The sequence below is a fragment of the Elephas maximus genome, chromosome 23 (genome assembly GCF_024166365.1).
Source record: "Elephas maximus indicus isolate mEleMax1 chromosome 23, mEleMax1 primary haplotype, whole genome shotgun sequence".
Classification (NCBI taxonomy): domain Eukaryota; kingdom Metazoa; phylum Chordata; class Mammalia; order Proboscidea; family Elephantidae; genus Elephas; species Elephas maximus.
In genome coordinates this window covers 55,352,830-55,366,636 of record NC_064841.1, presented here as the reverse complement: position 1 = coordinate 55,366,636, position 13,807 = coordinate 55,352,830, and the positions used below count along the sequence as shown (strand labels likewise).

Here is a 13,807-nt window from a genome sequence, read left to right as displayed (position 1 = left end):
TCTCTCTTTTTTTAATCTCTGCCCTTGAACTGTTAACCCATTTGGCTTTCAAAAGTTTTTTGACCAGACCCATAGTAAGAAATATGTTCTACATTATGACCTGTATGTGTACATGTGTTTATATGCATGTGTAAGCCATCTGTCTTAGTTATCTAGTGCTGCTATAACAGAAATACCACAAATGGATGGCTTTAACAAACAGAAATTTATTCTCTCACAGCCTAGGAGGCTAGAAGGCCAAATTCAGGGTGCTAGCTCCAGGGGAAGTCTTCCTCTCTTTGTCAACTCTGGGGAAAGCTTGTTATCATCAATCTTCACCTGGTTGAGGAGCTTCTCAGCGCAGGGGCCCTGGATCTAAAGGATGCACTCCACTCCCAGCACTTCTTTCTTGGTGGTATGAGGTCCCTTTCCACTCTGCTAACTTCTCTCCTTTATATCTCAAAAGAGATTGACTCCAGATAGGGTGTAGTCCTGTAGAGTGAGTCCTGCCTCATTAGCCTAACTGCCTCTAATCCTGCCTCATTAACATCACAGAGATTAAGATTTACAACACATAGGACAGTAACATCAGATCACAAAATGGTGGACAATCATACAATACTAGGAATCATGGTGTACCAAATTGATACACATTTTGGGGGGACACAATTCAATCCATTACACCATCTATGTGAAAACTGAAACAGAAGTGCAACATGCCAAAAATTACCCTAACTGTATAACTGTACTCTAACCTTTTCTATTCTCTTCTATTTTTATCTTCTTTTTTTGTAATGCTGGTCACAACCTACTATATTGATTTCACAAACCACTAGTAGATACTGTGCTGCTGCTTGGCAAACACAATGTTAGCTTATCCTGTCCTATGGTTTTGCTCATATTACCTTTCATTCCCAAGTCAGCCATAAATCCGTGTTCAGAGCGATGTTTTAGAACTAGATTAGTGGTTGCCATGAACTGTGGGGACGTCTTTTTGGGGTAAAAAAACGTTCTGGAATTAGATAGTGGTGATGGTTACACAACCTTGTGTACATACTAAAAACACTGAATTGTATACTTTAAAAGGGGGGGGGGTTGTGGTGCATGAATTTTATCTCAGTTTAAAAAATAAAAAGTCAATGTCGACACCAAGTCTTGAAGTAGAGAAGGGATGTGTTGGTCACACCTGATGGCCTCCATTCCTTTCCCAGAGGAGGAAACTGAATTGCTGTATAGGTTAGAGATCAGCTTACCTCAGAAAGACCTTCTGGCTACTGTTATGTGAAATAAGATTTAATTTAGTAACCTATAGATTTAGAAGGGAAATACAGCCATCGGTTCATTTCAGCCTGACCTTAAACAAGCCATCAGTCATTGCCAACACTTTTAAGGATTAGACCTTGAACTTTTAGACTTAGGAGATTTTAGAAGAAAGCCAGTTGATAGCCCCTATTACTGTAACATTGTAAAATAATACTAGTTGATACGGTTTTTTATATGAGTAGTTGTAATAATGTTTTGTTGTTAGTTGCCATGAGTCGCCTCCGACTCATAGCAGAACAAAATGTTGCCTGATCCTGCGCCATCTTGATGCTATGTTAGTCTATTGTTGGGCTGTTGTGTCAGTCCATTTCCTGGTGAGTTTCCCTCATTTTCACTGACCCTCTACTTTACCAAACATGATGTCTTTCTCTAGTCATTGATCTTTCCTGATGATGTGCCCAAAGTAAGGGAGCCAGAGTCTCACCGTCATCATCATTTCTAAGGAGCATTTGGTTGCACTTCTTCTAAAACTGATTCATTCATTCTTCTGGCAGTCCACAGTATATTCAGTATTCTTCACCAATACCACAGTTCATATGCATCTGTTCTTCTTTGGTCTTCCTTTTTCATTGTCCAGCGTTCACATGCATATGAGGCAATTGAAAGGACTGTGGCTTGGGTCAGGCACACCTTAGTCATTAATGTGACATCTTTGCTTTTGGAAACTGTAAAGAGGTCTTTTGCAGTAGATTTGCCCAGTGTGATATATCCCTAGATTTCTTGATTGCTGCTTCCATGGATATTGATTGTTGATCCAAGTACAGTGAAATCATTGACAACTTCAGTTTCTTCCTCATTTATCGTGATGTCTAGATGGGAGAATATTTGTTTCTTCAAGTCAGGTGTTGAAAGCTGTAGTCTTTGACCTTAATCATACTGAAGGCTGTAGTCTTTGACCTTAATCAGCAGGTGCTTCAAGTCATCTTCATTTTCATTAGGGTTGAGTCATCCGTATACCACAGGTTGTTACAACTTTATTCATAGTAACTACACATTTTAACTAACGGTATTATCTATCTAACACTTTTTGTTTTGAATTCCAGTAATACATACTTGGGATTACCTAAGTTTGTCGTATGTCTCAGCCATAACTATAGCAGTTTCTTTTTTACAAGAAGTTGCTAAAATCTGTTGCATCAGGAATTTCAGAAATTCTTCAGAAGAGACAATCGGAGAGGATTGATGACATGTTGATAGAAAGCAGGCAGCTCTAGTAATTTCAGTGGCTCAGTCACGTATTTTATTTCTGTCAGTTGTCCTATATAAAATGCATGTGGTAAAACGACCCATAGATGACATAGATCACAAGTCCTGGGCTATACTACAGAATATGCAGTTATTTAATAAATTGCTGGAATGCCTCCATGGTATTATATCGGGGCCAGGGGAAGTAGTTATTATGTATTCCTGCAGCTGAATGTGTTTTTACCATCTTTATTAACTTAATTTCATCTTAGCCTCAGTAAGACATATTTCCCAATTGCACATGTCTAGCTTTTGTACCTTGTAAGCAATATAAAAGAAAGTTAGTAGAACGTACCTTTTAATATGATCTGGGGGGATCTTTCAGCATGAGAATTAGAAAATAAGTTTGGAAAGCATCCTATTCAAACCAAAGAAGTTGAGTAAATATCATTTAAAGTTATGAGGTAAAGGTTAATGGATAAGAGCCCGTTAAAGGAAGATGTTATTGTCTAGACACACACACACACACACACACACGTGCACACCTACACACAAAACCTGTTGCCTTCGAGTCAGTTTTGACTCATAGCGAACATATAAGACAGAGTAGAACTGCCCCACAGGGTTTCCAAACCTGGAACCAATCCCCCACAGATGCCTAGGGACAACTATATATAGAGAGAGCACATATAGTCAGTAAATTAATTTGCATTAGTTATTTTTTTACCTATTTCTGTTGACATCTTTATAATTTTAGTGATTTTTGAAGCTAGTTATAGAAAGAGAATTTTGGATTTAAGATATAAGTTATGTCTATATTACAGTAATTTGTGTCTAATTTTTTTTGTGATTCCTTTTATCATCTTTTTTGTGAATATTTATTTAGGACACTATGCTGGGAACGAGACACAAAAAGGTGTATGGTATCATCCGAGCTTGCAAAAGGCTTGTTTCTATTAGCAGCTGACTCACTTGGGTGAGCGCCAGGCACAGGCAAACTTTTTTTTTTTGGTTTTTTTTTTTTTTTAGTATTTATTATCTTTGTTTTTAATAGAATTTGTTTAATTGAAAATTTACATAAATTATTTTTTATTGTTTTTGCGAATATACACAACAAAAACATACACAGATTCAAGTTTCTCCACGCACAATTCAGTGACATTGACTACATTCTTTGAGTTGTACAAACATTCTCACCCTCCGTTTCTGAATCGTTCCTCCCCCATTAACATAAACTCACAGCTCCCCAAGGTTCCTATCTAATCTTTCAAGTTGGTCTTGTCAATTCAATCCCATATAAACCAAAAAAAAAAAAAAAAAACGAACCTGTTGCCACCGAGTGGGTTTCGACTCATAGCGACCCTATGGGACAGCGTAGAACTGCCCCATAGAGTTTCCAAGGAGCAACTGGTAAATTCAAACTGCTGACCTTTTGGTAAGCAGCCATAGCTCTTAACCACTATGCCACCAGGGTTTCCATGTAGTAGATCTTAAAAAAGCATAATGCTCAAGGCATACATTCTTTACTTTTTATGCTAAACAATTGTTTGGTTTCAAGACTTCAGGGGATATTTTTGATTTAAGGATTAAAGATTAGGGCATTAGTTTTTGTGGTTCATCTAGCCTCCATGACTCCAGAAAGACTGGATTCCATGAGAATTTGAAATTGTGTTCTGAATTTTCCCCCTTTTGATCAGGATTCTTCTATGGAATCTTTATTCAAACTGTTCAGTAATAGTAGCCAGGCACCATCCAGTTATGGTCTCATGGCAAGGAGGCATTTGTTCATGGAGGCAATTATCCACACATTCCATATCCTCCTCCTGTTCCTGACTCTCCTTCCTTTGTTGCTCTAGAAAAATAGAGACCAATTGTTGTGCCTTGGATGGCCACTTGCAAGCTTTTAAGACCTCAGGCCCTACTCAGTGAACTAGGAGGTAGAATAGAAATACTAAACACATTATTAGCCCAATTAACTGTGATGTCCCATGAAACCATGACCCTAAACCTCCAAACCAAGCAAACAAATCCCATGAAGTGTTTGGTTGTGTATAAGCAGCCTCAGCAGCTACTCTTTTTTTTGTCACTGTGCAAATTATTTATGCATTTCGTCTTATTGACTCCACTAAGATCCTGTGAGGTGTGACCACAGTAACATTTTAAAATACTCATTGCCTTTGAGTCGATTCTGACTCATAGTCAACCTATAGGACAGAGTAGAGCTGCCCCAGAGGGTTCTGAAGGAGCAGCTGGTGGATTCGAACTACCAATCTTTTGGTTAGCAGCTGAGCTCTTACAGGTGAGAATTTAGGGAGGGTATGGAATTTGGAGACAGCCATTGTAATCGCTTGTTTGATCTTTTATTTAATGTCTGTCTCCTTAGTAGACTGTGTGGCCCATGAGAGCAGGGCCCCCTTTGTATCCACAGTGCCTGGCATTTCATGGTTGTTCAGTTAATTGTGGAAAGACAGATGATTTCAGGGCCTGTGTGCTAAAGCATGATGCTGTCCTACCCCTATATGAGGAAACAGAACACGTCCACAGAAACATATGGAACCATGCAGAGCCCTTTCTGCTAGTGCAGATCCTAAGGGCTCTAGGAGTTCAGAGGAAGGAAGAACAGCCTCCAATATTTTCTCTGAAGTGTTTAGTGTGAAATAAAAACTCAGTTGTAACTTGGATTACGTTTTGAAAACATGAAAGTCAGGTGTCTCATCCCTCTGCACTCATTCTGCTGTGAAAATCCCAGGTGCTAGTTGATGGGATCTCGGGTGAGAGGCAGGGGTAGTGGCCATAGTGAGGCACAGTGGCTCTGCAGTCAGAGCCATCAGTCAGCTGTCAATGAGATCTTCCTCAGTGAGCACCCAGGAGAGGATGAAGCAGTGGAAGGGGAATCCGCCCAACCAAGCAGGAGAGAATGGAGGAGTTCCCCAGCCATAGACTTCTGTGATGGGCATCAACGAAAGCAATGACCCTGTGGACCAGCAGCTACCACCCTGAGACCCATGTAGAGTGCTGTGGGGCCAAGGCCCAGGGTAGAGGATGCCTAGGCGCGGGAGACACCATGGTAAAACTGAAGGCAGGAAGATCCTAGGGTCACCCTCACGGCCTTGCTCAGGATCCATGCCAACTGAGCAGTATCTCTTCTTGTTTCATCTGAAAAGGCCTGATTGACGAAGCATAATTTGTCCAGAAACTGAAAAAAGTGAGGGAGTGAGCCATAGATGTCACTGCAGAAAGAGTGTCCCAAGCTGAGGACAGTGCAGAGATGGAAGGCAGGAGCCTCCCTGTCATGTTTAGGACCAGCAGGGATGCAGATGTGACTGGACAGAGGGAACTGGGACAGTGCAGGTGATGACATCTGAGAAGTGTGGGCTCACAGGAAGCTGTTCTGTAGCGTGCCTCGGGTTCTTGTTCCAGGGTTCTCCTTGCCTATTTCATGCAAGGAGAAAGGCCCTATTTGACATCAAATAGACATGATTACATTGATCCTTCCTCTGTGTATTGTGATGTTATCTTACAGCATGAAGATATTGTCTCCCTGATACTCCAAGGCAGGTTGGAGATCTTTGTTTTAAATCTATGAACTAGTTCCCTGGAGGACTTAAGTAAGAGCTGAAGGATATATTTTGTTTTTCCTCTGTCCCCAAAGCTGGAGCGTATCCATTCTCATCGCAGCTCCTTTTTTAGTACATATCTGTGGAATCTAGATTCTCACCTGCCATTGGACATTCTTTCCACTGGGAAATTTCTGTCCTTCCTGTGTTACTTTGATTGTACTCCTCTCCATGCTTGGGCAGAGAAGGCCATGGTCTGCAAGGGACCAGCAAGTTCTTTTTCATCTTTGCTTTCATGCTTTTTGTCTTCTCTAACCAGACATCCAACTTCCTTTGTTGAACTGCTCATGATTATCACAAAGACAAAAGTATTCTCCCCTCTTCTCCTGGCTAAGTTGTGAGGTTTCATTGGTGGTTAACACCAACAGCTGATTCATGGTGTCTTGGCACTTTGTGGCTTTTTCTGCAGGGGTTCCACTTGCTCTCTTGGGCTGGCTGTCCTGCCCATGTTCTTGTTGTTAGGTGCCGTCCAGTTGGACAAAAAAATTAGATAACCTAAATGGACAAATTAGTAAAAACACACACACACAAAAAAAACAAAACCCAAACCCGTTGCCTTTGAGTCGATTCCGACTCATAACACCCCTATAGGATAGAGTACAACTGCTCCATAGGGTTTCCAAGGAGCGGGTGGATTCAAACTGCACACCTTTTCATTAGCAGCCAGGCTCTTAACCACTGTGCCACCAGGGCTTCAGAAACACACAAGATACGCAAATTAACTCAAAATGAAATAGGAAATCTCAACAGATCTGTAACAGGTGAAGCAATTGAATCAGTAATCAAAAATTTTCCAGCAAAAAAAAGTCCTAGTCCAGATGGCTTCACTGGGGAATTCTACATAAAACATTTAAAGAAGAGTTAATACCAGTCCTACTCAAACTTCCAAAAAGTAGAAAAGGAAGGAGGCCTTGCTAACTCATTCTGTAAGGCCAGCATTACCCTGATAAAAAACAAAAACCAAACCAAACCCATTGCTATTGAGTCAATTCCAATTCATAGTGACACTATAGGTCAGAGTAGAACTGCCCCATAGAGTTTCCAAGGAATGCCTGGTGGATTTGAACTGCCAGCCTTTTTGTTAGCAGCTGTGGCACTTAACCACTACACCACCAGGGTTTCCATAATGGTAGAAAGCCAAAATGGAAGATAACAAGTGTTAGTAAGGATGTGGAGAAATTAGAATCCTCGTACATTATTGGTGGGAATGTAAAATGGTTTAGCACTGTTGAAAACTGTTTGACGATTCCTCAAAAAGTTAAACAGAATTACCATACAACCCAGCAATTCCACTTCTAGATATATACTCAAAAGACTTGAAGGCAGGACCACAGAGACTTGTACACCAGTGTTCACTGCAGCATTGTTCACAATAGCCAAAAAGTAGAAACTGCTCAAATGTCTATCAACGAATGGGTAAACAACATGTGGTATATCCATACAATGGAATATTATTCAGCCATAAAGAAAAATGAAATTTTGATAGTTGCTAAGACATGGGTGGACATAGAAAACAAATGAGTGAAGTAAATTAGACACAAAAGAACAAATACGGCATGATCCTACTCATATGAAATATCTAGCATAGGCAAATACATAGAGGCAAAAGTTTATCAGTGATTCTCAGGGGTGGAAATGGGAGTTATTGCTTAAGAGGTAATGAGTTTATGCTTGAGGTAATGTGGAACTTTTAGAAATAGAGGTGATGGTAGCACAACATGGTAAGAATAATGTCACTGAATTGTACAAATAAAAATGGCTAAAGGGACAAATTTTAATAAAATTAAAATAAAACGACACACATCTATTACAGGGCCTGTGGGACAGGAGATACAGGCTTAGCCCGGTCCTCTGCTCAAGGTCACACTAGGCTGCAACCAGGAAGTCTGCCAGACTGTATTCTCATCCCAGGGGTTGACTGGGGAAGAATCCACTTCACCCAGGTTGCTTAAAGAGTTCATTTCCTTGTGGTTGTAGGACTGGCTTCTTTCTGACTGTTGGCCAAAGGCTATTTTCCAGTCCTAGAAGCCATATGTAATTCCTTGCTATGTGGGCTTCCCCATCATGGCACTTATTTCATCAACCTGGCAAGGATGGTCTCTTGAGCAAGTCTGCTAGCAAGACAGAGATTTTATTTATAGCATAACAAAATCACAGAAGTGGTAACCCACTAGCTTTATCATATTCTGTTGGTTAGAAGAGAGTCCAGCCCACACTCAATGTCTTATACAAAGATGTGAACACCATAACTGGATCATGGGAGACCACGTTAGAGTCTGTTCACAATAGTAACTATATTCTTTTAAAATCAATTTGTATTTCAAGTTGGGAATTCTGTTTGGCATTGTTGTTTCATGAATTTTTGTAAAATGTCGATAAGAACTTTTTTCAAATTAGAAATGTTAGTGAAAGATATATATATAACCACACAGATTAATAGAAAATATGACCACAGGAAGAGGAATAGGAGAATATCTCCTTCAACTCTCCATTGTGGTTAAATAGTTGAATACATTGGAAGCCAGAGATTTGATATCTTAAGAATTACTCTACAGACAAACAGTAGTGTACACAGGGAATGTCAAAAGTGAAAATGATCTTTCTATAAAGAGTAGTTCAGGAATTTGTTTCTTCCTATCTTGCCATCTTTTAGTTATACTGATTACAACAGATGCCTTTTATGAGCTTTTACAGTATTGCTAGCTCATTATTTGTTTAGCCTGTGAAACTCGAAGGAGGCTGAAATCACACACTAGCAAGCACTAGGAAGATTCTGGACACAGCCCAGACCTGGAGATCTGATACCAAAATTAGTCTCAAAAGTTTTATACTACCTCTCGAATAATGTAGTCACGGAACTATTTTAAAAAAAAACTATTAACAGTCAGCTTAGGATCCAGAATTTGTTTTTAGCACAGTAGTATCCTATTGTTTATGTCATGGATGTTATACTTGAACTCATTTGGAAATCCAGCTTGTCAGCAACATTTGTTGAGCATCATTATGTAATAATCCTGTAGTGACCTTCCTTCCTTCTGTCCTCCCACCCACCCACCCATCCATCCATCCTACACAGCCATCCACCCACCCAACTGTCCATCTGTCCGTCCGTCTATCCATCCATCCATCCATCCACCCACCCACCCATCCACCCACCCACCGGATAGCAGTTGAGTTCCTGTTGTATTCCAGGTACATACTAGTCAAGACATGGGCATAGCATTGTGGTGCTTGCCCTTAAGGAAATTTCAGTTCATTATGACACACACCAAGGAAATTATAGGTGTCATTTTTCTTCTCACGCAGTTTATAACGTTCCAGTATTAAAATTGTTCTAAAATAAATTCTGGGTAAACGCGTTTATACAGGTATAGCTAGAAGTAAAGACATTGTGTACTGTTGAAGTGTATAATTAAGAGAAATGATTAGTTCAGTCATTCAACATTTGACATATAGTTAATGAGTGCTTACTCATTAACTGATCTCTGTTCTAGGTTTGAAACTGAAAATAGATACTATACTAAGTAAACAGCGGCATTGCTACCTTTACATTCCTGGCCCTGTCTAATTTGAAGGGTGGAAAATTGTGTAGTTAGAGAAAAGCTGTAGGCAAGTGAGAATCTCAATGGGCCTCACATTCTCTGGAGTTAAAAAGCAAGTAACAGTATCCACTGGGTTGTTGACATGTAGCTTTGCCTATCTTATCTAAACTCTGCTTCTGTGTATTTGTCTGAGATTATCTAACTCAAAAAGAGTTTTTAACAGCCATGCCTTGTGATAGTGTTAGAATTTGAAAATCTATATCCGTAGTCATAATAAAAGGGAAACTGCTATGAGTCGGAATTGACTGGACAGCAACAGGTTTGGATTTTTTTTTGGTAGCATAGGTGTTTGAGTCCTTTGTTTTTGAAATCAGACCCATATATTACACTTAGAAGAAAGGGTGAGTACTTTTGTCCATGGAACAAATGTCCTTTAGGAAAAAGAAAACTTCTAAAAGAAAGGGGATATCATGATTCCAGAGCTTAAAATGGAATACTCTTTCATTTTTCCTGGTGAATGAGTGAAAGGGTAGCAAGGACTTAATATTAGGTTGAATTAGCAAGAATTCAACTATTTATGTTCAAATAACAGTAGAATTGTAGGTCTTAGTCTGCTATAAACGCACGAACCTCTGATGAAAGGTGTCATGTGGATATAATTTATTTAGGGTGTCTCGAGGTATGAAAGCAGTGTAGTACCAAAATCAAACCGTCAATTAAACAGCAAGACACACTGAGGTATGTGTTGTGCAAGAATATCTGTATCCAGGTAGGATGTTAGTTTAAGGCAGATGCCGGGACAGTTCAGAAAATCCTAGCATTATACAAACCCTGCTGTCTCTGTTCTCTTGTTGGGTTTAGGAACTTGGTTACAAGTTTCTGAAGCTTAGAAACTGAAAATTTTTAGCTCCAATCGAATGCCATTCTTGAAGTAGATCTGCTTTCAAGACAAAACTGTACTCAGCTCAAATGTAAACAAAATTAGGATCTGCACTGTACGGCATAGGTTTTCCAACCAGTTCTGGCAGGTCACCAAGAAGAAAAAGTTTCAGAGATAAAGCCCCTTAACTGTATGCTACCAACCCTAGATTTCTCCCATGAGAGAAGCTTATGTCATTGGTAGCATAACCGCCAGTATCTTAGTAGAATGTCCGATTAAAACAGCAAGGCATATTCCTTTAATCCTTACAGAAGATATCATCATGTCTGGATTACTTCATGTGAGAAAGAGTACCAATGGCCCATGTGTTCTAAGCAACATTTTATAGATTAAAATTCCAGCATAACACAAAAACTGAGATACCTTTTTTTTTTTTTTTTAAATAAGGTAGAGTATAAGAACTTTGTATATGTTATGAATGAATTCCAAGGAATCTACTTTTTGGCTAAAAATTTAGTGCCTCAATTTGTTATAGTGGAATTTGGCCCATAGGTGGCTTTGTTTGCTGTTGTTTTAAATACTGCTTGCGTACAAATAGGATAAAAAGCTTGTCTCTACCTTCCCATGTCCTCCACTAACACCTGAGGGCACTTGTTGGCAGAAACCAAGTATTTACCTTTCTAGTGCTCTGCTTCTCCTAGCAAGGGCGAGGCCTCCAGGAGCTGTATGTCAAGTTTTCATGGTCCTGTATGGTAGCAGCACCTGTGCCTAGAGTGGAGGAACATCTGATATCAGGTTGGATATAGGTTTGGTTGCTTAACTGAGATCCTGATAACAACTGTGTGAGTGTAACTGCCCATACCGGGTGTGGTGGCCTTATGAGGTCAAAGACCCACACTCCTCCTTCCTTGCTGGTTCACCTTCCCTGGGGATGCACCTTCATCAGTGGTCCAGCATGGCTCACTACTGTCATATCCACATGCCAGCCAATCAAAAGAAAAAAAAAAGAGGAGGAAGGGAGAAGGGTACACTCTTTGAAGGAAATGACCCAGAAGTTGCCCACTATCATATCCTTTTTGCAATCATATCTTTTTTGCAGAAGGGGGAGAGTGGCTATCGAAGATAATCCTTTCTCTTGCCTTGATAGCCTGATGTTCTGAAGTAACTTGATTGCTCCCGCACACCTTCCTTTACAACAGCTCCTTTCCCAGTCCAGTCCAATTACTCCTCTTAAAGAGCTGGACACAATCAGAGAGTAGCTAGCACTACAGATGTCCTTCCATCCTTCGAGTCATTGTGTAATGGGTAGAGGACTTAGGATTTGTACTCCAATTTGTCATACCATTGTGATAAAGGAACCATATTTTCTTAGACATTTGTTTCCTAATATTTTAGCTTATCTAGTTTCTAGATTTGTGGCAAGGATTATACTTTATACTTGATTTTCTAGGGAGTTATGTTTAATGTCAGATAAAGCATACATTAGAAGAAAGTGGATCATTGCACGTCAGATTTGTTTATTTCAGAAAAGTAGAAACTTTTAAATCATAAAGGTGTCTTTGAAGGATAATTTTTATAATCCCAGCTTTTGTTGCAGCAACATTACAATGAATAAGTTTATGCTTTTATACTTGGACAACCCTCTTTTTATTAACCAGTCAGAATGTAGTGGTTTTCAGTTCTTAGCTACAGAGAAAGAACGGTATTTGCAGGGAAAGAATTTTCCAATGGAATAGTATCCTTGACAAACTTACGTGGTCTTATTTTTAATAACTAACTCATTGTCGTCAAGAAGAATGAATGTACTCATTGTCAGACTTGAAATGTCCTATTCCGATGCCAACAACTGGGCATTCCAAGCTGGCTGGCATAGACAGGAAGAGTCCAGCCCTGCTCCATTGTCAGCATTGCCACTGTCATCTCTGGGCCGTCCTCCCTGCATTTCTGTCAAGAAATGAATCCCAGCAGCCATGAACTTGTATAGACAATCAGATGTCAGCTTCTTCATTAGTGTGACTAAAAAACCAGCTAAATGAGCTTAGAGAGGGCAGGGAGCCCTGCCAATTCCTTCACCCTTACATTGAGAGGCTGAAATTGCTGATAGCTAACTTTGGGTTTTAGCATTTGCCTTTTCTAAAAAAAGAGATGCATTTCTAGATTACCCGTCTTTATAGAGTTTTTCCGTTCTATTTCATTTTTCTTTTGTTTTATGCCTTTTTGCTTTGTTAAAAATACAATTATGACAAAAACAGGGGACTTATTAGCTTTAGAAAGACGGGCCCATGTGAAAAGTGATTCATGCAGCAAGTATTCATTGTAAACTTTTTGAAATAACCAAATTATTAAAACATAAGTAAACTCTTGACTTTAGCTTTTTTCTAGTCATGTGAAATAAAATGTAATCAGCATAGGAGTCTGTGGGTGATACAAATGGTTAACATGTTTGGCAGCTAACCAAATGGCTGGAGGTTCAAGTCTACCCAGAGGCACCTTGGAAGAAAGGCCAGGCAATCTGCTTCTGAACAATCAACTGTTGAAAATCCTATAGATTACAGTTCTACCCTGACACACATGAGGTTGCCATGAGTTGGAATCAACTAGACAGCAACTGTTTTTGGTTTTTATAAGCAGCATAAGAAATTAAACTTTTTAATGAAAACGAGTAATCATATATTTGGAACAAAGCAGCTATAATATGCTGAAGATTATGGTGACTAGCTTGACTCTGTGAGTGAAGTTAAATTATAACATTTGCAGATCCCGTGTGCTTCCATTGTGTTCTCACTCCTAATACTCTCAGAATGCAGAGTGTCCATTATTTCCTGCACTGGTTTTGTTTTGGCAGGCCTGGCAGCTGCGATTCAGCCACCTTGTGGGCTATGGTGCCAAGTATTACTCTTACCTGATGTCCAGGGCAGTGGCTTCCATGGTTTGGAAAGAATGCTTTCTACAGGATCCGTTTAACAGGTAATAAGGGGAGAATGTTTATAAAATGGCACCTTTTTGAACTACAGTAACCTCCTACCCCATTGCATTAGAGGTGAGACTTGTGAGAACTTTCCCCTGAACAAACGGAGAAAATCTGAAGCCCTTGAGGCAATGTTGGTCCAAAGGTGGGCCCTTTGCTCTCATGACCTTCCTGTGTGAGCTTTTCTCCTGCTTCCTGGAACAGCCGTGACACCAGGCCTTCAGCCTCCCTCACGTGCCTGCCTGCTCCTACTCTCCAGAGTTCCCAGGGACCACTGGTAGTAGGGCTGTTTTACTTGGACACCAAACAGCCC

General features: G+C 39.9%; 1 protein-coding gene across 3 annotated transcripts in view; it reads left to right on the top strand.

The window, feature by feature from the left end:
- Positions 1 to 13,807, top strand: part of MIPEP (mitochondrial intermediate peptidase) — a 228,736-nt gene that overhangs the window by 177,288 nt on the left and 37,641 nt on the right. For 2 of the 3 annotated variants that reach the window (XM_049867153.1, XM_049867154.1), the window contains one exon: positions 13,372 to 13,493. In XM_049867153.1, coding sequence (XP_049723110.1) covers positions 13,372 to 13,493 — 122 coding nt within the window. Of the gene's footprint in view, positions 1 to 13,371; positions 13,494 to 13,807 lie in introns of those variants that run through there. The other variant, XR_007515047.1, reaches the window with a different exon arrangement.